This window comes from Penaeus chinensis, chromosome 43 (assembly GCF_019202785.1).
Source record: "Penaeus chinensis breed Huanghai No. 1 chromosome 43, ASM1920278v2, whole genome shotgun sequence".
Taxonomy (NCBI): domain Eukaryota; kingdom Metazoa; phylum Arthropoda; class Malacostraca; order Decapoda; family Penaeidae; genus Penaeus; species Penaeus chinensis.
This window is the reverse complement of record NC_061861.1, coordinates 2,338,461-2,345,960: the sequence shown is the minus strand read 5'-3', so window position 1 is coordinate 2,345,960 and position 7,500 is coordinate 2,338,461. Positions and strand designations below refer to the sequence as shown.

At 34.8% G+C, this 7,500-nt stretch overlaps 1 protein-coding gene across 1 annotated transcript in view; it reads left to right on the top strand.

Annotated features, from left to right (window-relative positions):
- Window positions 1-5,700: 5,700 nt before the first annotated feature.
- The window catches only part of LOC125048222 (CDP-diacylglycerol--inositol 3-phosphatidyltransferase-like), an 8,465-nt gene continuing 6,665 nt past the window's right edge, over window positions 5,701-7,500 (top strand). Inside the window, exons 1-2 of the mRNA XM_047646794.1 lie at window positions 5,701-5,894; window positions 6,887-7,021. Coding sequence (XP_047502750.1) covers window positions 5,855-5,894; window positions 6,887-7,021 — 175 coding nt within the window. The 5' untranslated portion in view covers window positions 5,701-5,854. The remainder of the gene's footprint in view (window positions 5,895-6,886; window positions 7,022-7,500) is intronic.

The window sequence follows — 7,500 nt, the reverse complement described above, 5'->3', positions numbered from 1 at the left end:
GCTAATCAATCAAGTCTTTCCGTTGAGCCATTGATAATATTTGAAAGGTGGATGACATCCGGGAAAACGCAGAAGGCGAAAGGAACACGTGACTGCGCGCGCACTCAAAACACACGTACGTATTTTATGGCTAAATTTTCCTCTGTTCTAAGAAAGCATTTTGCGACTTGATCTTCCTCTGTAGATTGACGAACGGAGATGACTTTGACAGTCTTCCGTATCTTATGTTTTTTAATATGTTTGTGTGGAAACGAAAATACACGAGTCATAAGTCTGTTTTTGACTCACAATGATAGAAAACGGTTCCTCCTTCACGTTTGCTCAACTGAGGCTCAGAAAAAAGGACATATTAGTCATTCATTCACGCTTTAAATTGCTCGACTGAGATCATGATGTGAAAATTCAGGGTTGTATTGCGGTTCGAACAATACAGGAAGCTAATGTATATGAGAATTGCAAGGCAAAGTTAAAAATATCCATAAATACAGTACAAACTGGTTATGTAGTGTACACTGAAGTGTATGAATAAATATTTTATTTCTATTTGCGTGAGATATTTTTATAAAGATAATGTAGCATTATAAGACGTTCCCATACGAATATGATTATATTTCGGTGATGTAAATTAAAACTTAAACCATGAGCTGTCTGAGTCTGGAATATTTTGAGAATTAGAAGAATGTGCAATGACATAATGATAACAACTACACACACACACACACACACACACACACACACACACACACACACACACACACACACACACACACACACACACACACACACACAAACACACACACACAAACGTCCCAGATTTCTGAAACAGACCACCCTACACTTTTTTAGGATATCAAATAGAAACTGTACAACATTACACATGATCTTCTAAAAGAAAAAAAAAAGAAAAGTCAAGATAAAGATACCCCATAGATAAACAGCTCGATCAATAGATATAAAGAAATATTCAGACAGACAGAGAGTAGTAAAAAAAAAAAAAAATGCTTTCATGATTTACATTTTCAGCACGTGCGCGGGATAGAAAAAAAAAATTAATAAAAATGAATAGAATTTGGGCCACGAAATAGGATACGCCCAAGTCCAGCGTTGACGCCCCTACTCTAGAGGCGTATGGGCGAGAGGGGGGGAGGGGGGTAGAGAAAGGAGGGAGGGAGGGGGAGGGAGAGAAAGGAGGAGGGAGGGGGGAGGGAGAGAAAGGAGGGGGGAGGGAGAGAAAGGAGGGAGGAGGGAAACTAAGAGAAAGGAGGGAGGAGGGGGAGAGGGGGGAGGGAGAGAAAGGAGGGGGGGAGGGAGAGAAAGGAGGGGGAGGGGGGGAGGAAGAGAAAGGAGGGGGAAGGGGGGAGGGGGGGAGGGAGAGAAAGGAGGGGGAGGGGATGGTAACGCAAGTACAGTACATTGCATATTGCGTTACAGTGCTAATAACGTGTCTTGGTATTTAGCAATTTAGACGTGTGTTAGGAGAGACACAGTGAGAAAAAGAGGGGGGCGGGAAAGAATCAAAGTCAGGTAGACAGGATATTAAGAAAGAGGACGATAAGAGAGAAAATCAGTGAGAGAATGGAAGAGACTGATTACTAAAAGAACAACACACACACACACACACACACACACACACACACACATATATATATATATATATATATATATATATTTATATATATATATATATACACACACACACAACATATATATACATGTATATACATATATATATATACATACATATATATATATATATATATATATATATATATGTGTGTGTGTGTGTGTGTGTGTGTGTGTGTGTATAGAGAGAGAGAGATACGTAGATAGGCAGATAGATAGATAGATATATGATTGTGTGTGTGTGTGTGTGAGAGAGAGAGAGAGAGAGAGAGAGAGAGAGAGAGAGAGAGAGAGAGAGAGAGAGAGAGAGAGAGAGAGAGAGAGAGAGAGAGAGAGAATTAGAAAGTACGATAGAGGGAGAGAAAGAGAGGAGTAATAAGAGAGATGCCGAAATAGAAAATGTGAAAGATAACGAAGGAGAGAAGGAATGAGAAAGAGAAGGGACTGAGAGAGAGAGAACGATAGGGTGAAGGTATTAGAAAGAGAACGATAGAAAGAGAGAATCAGAAAAAAAACGATAGATCAGAGGAATTAAAAAAAGAGAATGATAAAGAGGAGGAATTGAGCAGAGAACAATACAAAGAGAGAACGAGAAAGAGAACGATAAAAAGAGAGAATAAGATAAAGGAAATAATAAAGAGAACGACAGAGAGGAGGGATTAGAAAGGGAGAATGGAAAGAGAGAAAGACAGAGAAATGGAATTAGAGAACAATAGAAAGAGAGAATGAGGAAGAGAATAAGAAGGAGAACGATAGAAAGAGAGAATCAGGAAAACAACCATATAAAGAGAGAAAGAGAGAGAATGAGGAAAAGAACGATAGAATGAGAGAAAGAGAAATTGAACGATTGAAAGAGAGAAAGAGAAAAAGAACGATAGAAAGAGAAAAAGAACGATGAAAAGAGAAAAAAAACGATAGAAAGATAGAAAAACTAAGAGAACGATAGAAAAAGAGAATCAGAAAAAGGGCGATAGAAAGAGGGAGTAAGAAAGAGAAAGATAGAAAGAATCAGAAAAAGGACAATAGAAAGAGACCGATAAAAAGAGAGAATGAGAAAGAGAACGATAGAAAGAGAAAGAAAGAGGACGATAGAATGAGAGAATTAGAAAAAAAAAGTTCGATAGAAAGACAGAATCATAAAGAGAAACAACAGAAAAAATAGGAATTAGGCAGAGGACAATAAAGAGACAAAATGAGTCGTTCCCGCTTTGCTTAAAGAAAGAAAGAAAGAAAAAAAAAAATTGGCGCCAAACAAATCGAAAAAAATACGTGTTCGAATGCATGGTATATTCATTTTGACATATTTTCATTTATTTTTAGATATTTCCATTTATTTTTACATATTTCCATTTATTTTTTATATATTTCCATTTATTTTCATATATTTCTATTTATTTTCATATATTTCCATTTATTTTTACATAAATATTATTTTTATATATTTCCATTTATTTTTACATATTTCCATTTATTTTCTATATATTTCCAATTATTTTTTTATATATTTCCATTTCTTTTGACATATTTCCATTTCTTTTTATATATTTCCAATTATTTTTATATATTTCCATGTATTTTAACATATTTCCATTTATTTTTATATATTTCCATTTATTTTGATACATTTCCATTCACTTTGACATATTTCCATTCATGTTGACATATTTCCATTTCTTTTGATCCAGTTTCGTTCGGTTTACAAATTTAGGTTAGCCAGAGAGTTACGCAAAATTACAATTATCATTCGTAAGATCCGGTGATGAAAGAATTAATAATTGTTGTATTACTAGTGTTTTTTCTTTAATTATTTTTTTGGTTATTCATATTTTATTTATGAATTATTTTTTGTTTATTTATTTTTTATTATATGTAAATATATATAATATATACATATATATACATATATATATATGTATGTGTGTGTATAAACGCATATATGCATATATATATACATATGTGTATATACACATATATATATATGTATATATACACATATATATGTTATATATAATTATATATATACACACATACATATATGAACATGAACAAACACAGCAACGTGTCTACAAATACAAAAGTAAACACATCCATAATATGAAAATAAACTGAACGTGCTTCTCGCCAAGAACATCTCTTCAGACGAAACAAATAACTGAAATCGATGATCCATTTCGCTTATTTGCTTTGTCTGAAGAGGAAGTCTTGAGGAGTGCGAAACGTTAAGTTTAATTTATTTTCAAATGGTGTCTGTTTATATATATATATATATATATATATATGTATGCATGTATGTCTATAAACATGTATGTGTGTGTATGCGTGTGCATATGTATACATATTAATGTATTTATATTTATATTTAAACACACACACATATGTGTGTGTGTGTGTGTGTGTGTGTGTGTGTGTGTGTGTGTGTGTGTGTGTGTGTGTGTGTGTGTGTGTGTGTGTGTGTGTGAAAGGAGAGAGAGAGAGAGAGAGAGAGAGAGAGAGAGAGAGAGAGAGAGAGAGAGAGAGAGAGAGAGAGAGAGAGAGAGAGAGAGAGAGAGAGAGAGAGAGAAGAGAGATCGCACAGCGTTCCAACCTCTGTCACACACACACCCATCATTTTAACCCGAACGCACAAGTCAGTCGCTTCCCATATCTTTTACACTAGTTTCCGCCCTCACGCACATACACACGCACGCATCCTTTCTTCTTATCAGCCCGAGCGGGAGAAATTAGTGATAGTGCCTGACCACGGAGGTGATAATAGCGATGGGCGGCTGAACACTAGTATTTATACAGTACTTTAGGGATGGCAGATGTAAAGTACTCGATATATTTAAAAGTACTTGGATTTTACATGTAATGTCGGTATTGCATTTGTTTCTAATGTTTTCATCATTGCAAAAAATACGCAGTTAGAACTATTGTTCTTGTTATTTCTCATTATTATTGCCATCATCATCATTGTCGTCATCCTCCTTATCATGTAAATTTCGCGCCCGATGCCCCTCTCAGTCGACTCAGCTGTGAGTGAGTACTGTTATGCTGACGTCAGCGTGCTGGGGCCAAAATCGGGGCGGAAAGGAACTGCCATCCGACCGCATGAACTCGCGGCTCAGCAAGCGTTTCCTCGACTAACATGTGATATGGGACCAACTTCGGCTTTGATATATATATATATATATATATATATATATATATATATATACACACACAAATTTTATACATATATATATTCATATATACATACATACATACAGACAGACAGACAGACAGACAGACAGACAGACAGACAGACAGACAGACAGATAAACAGACAGACAGACAGACAGACATACATACATACATACATACATACATACATACATACATACATACATACATACATACATACATACATACATACATACATACATACATACATACATACATACATACATACATACATACATACATACATACATACATACATACATACATACATACATACATACATACATACATACACACACACATACATACATTCATACATACATACATATATTTATAAATATAAGTATATAAATACACATATACACACATATGTATGTGTGTCTGTGTGTGTGTATCTGTGTATGTACACACGTACATGCATATTTGTGTGTGTGTGTATAAATAAGTACAGATATATATGAATAAATATGTATCATATATACATATATATATATGTATATATATATATATAAATGCACACACACACACACACACACACACACACACACACACACACACACACACACACACACACACACACACATACACAGGCACATAAACACATTTATACATAAAATGCGTGGATTTCACATGTGCTAAATCACGTTTGAAATATGATGGGATATCTACACCTGATGGTGAAATTTTGAATAGTCATGTAGAGCAACAACAACAAAAAATGGTACAGTGAGACTAAGTATAAAGTCCACCGAGCTAAGTTAGTCTTCGAAAGTCAGAAGAAATACTAAGAATTAATTATATATTATCAGCTAAAACAAACAAACAAAAAATAATCAACTTTCTTTTAAAAAATAAAACTCGCAGACGACCAGCTGGATTTTGGTTTATCACAGGGATCCCTCGACGAAAACAACACTAGTGGCAACTCGACGTCACAGCGAAGGCCTCTTGACTTACCTCCTTCACGTCCTCCTTTACTCTCGTGTCTTGTTTACCTTTACTCGTTGCTCGTTGACCTCAGGGAGAAACAATGGCGGAGAACATCTTCCTCTTCGTACCCAATCTGATCGGTGAGAGATTTTTTTATGTATAATTAGGAGGTGTATGATGAAAGATATAAGAGGCCCTTATGTTTTTTATCTCGATTCGTTCAGGTAAAGGAAGAGATCGATATCCTGTTCGGGTTTCGGTTGATTATGTGATGTTTAGGTCTTGTAGGGACGTGTATTGTTATTTTGAGATTGTAGGGAAGTGACAATTTGATGTTTGAAATTGTGTTTCTCGATGTATTACCTGATATATGGTTACCGTGATGTTTGTAATATTAATACGAGAAGCCATACCGGTATTTTTTTTCTTCTTTTGTTTAAGTCGTAGAGTAAAACACTTTTATTTTTGGTTTTTATGCTTATGGTTTATGCTTTTATAGGTAAGAGATATCTACTGCTAATTTTCATGGGAAATAGGGATGTTTTGGGAAAAAAAATAGTAATTATCTAGGATTGGATCCCATGAATAAAGAGAGTAGCTATAGTGTTCAGACGAGGCCACATTTGTTTATCAAAAGTCCATGATTCTAGTCTTGTTTGACAATGTCCAAGGATGCCATGGCCTCTATCCTTTATCCTCTGCCCAAAGCAAGTAACCCTTTGCCATATATAAATTGGGAAGAGGCATTGACGTTTAATGTATTCCTAATGTGGAAAATTAAGTAAATATTGTTATTGTTTTCTCATTTATCTTTTTCTTGGAAATTGTTGACAATGAAATAGATGTATGGAAATAAAGAAAAACTAATTTCAGGGTTAGGAAATAGTTTATGCATTGTAAATGTAGATAATTACTTATCAGTCTCCACATGTTGTGCTATAATCTGTAGACTTCATACTTTGATAGTGGTCGACAAGCCTCTACTGCTTAAGACTGGGAAGTTGCTGAGTATATGACATCAAGATTTGTTGGAACATAAAAAAGCGTTGTCATTGCTTGATGCATTTCTATATTTCTCTAGTAGATATTGTATAACTTATTATTATTATTTTTTTTTTTTACTCTCTTACAGGGTATGGCCGCATCATCCTGGCACTCCTGTCATTCTACTACATGCCGCACAACCATGTCATGGCTGCGGCAATGTACCTCTTGTCAGGATTTTTAGATGCCTTTGATGGCCATGCAGCCAGGTTGCTCAACCAAGGTGAGGTGCTGCCTATATTTTTTAGAGTAAGGTTTGAATATTTCTGATTGTGCAGTTGCTGTTATTTTTCTGGGTTTTAGGTGATGAACATGCAAATAGATTAATTACCATATTAGAAAATGTTTTATAGTCATGCAGAAAAAATTTGCCTTATAGATTTGCAATGCTTATTGTTTTTATTAGTGGTTTTGCCCAAATAGATGTAATAATGATATTTCTGATATTGTCAGTGTCAGTTGATATCCCATATTCCTTTAGTTTTTAGTTAAGTTATTGCATTCGTTTAGCATTCAGTATGGACAGAGCTCAAATTATGAAATTAATTGATTGTTTTTGTGTGTGTACTTTGGACAGTTGGACACCATCCCTAATTATCTGTCTTGAAAGTTAGGAAATGACAGCCTGTGTTATAAAAAATGCAATGTTCGTACTTATTTTTATTTTCCGTTATGAGAGCAGGATAAGGTGTCTTATTACAA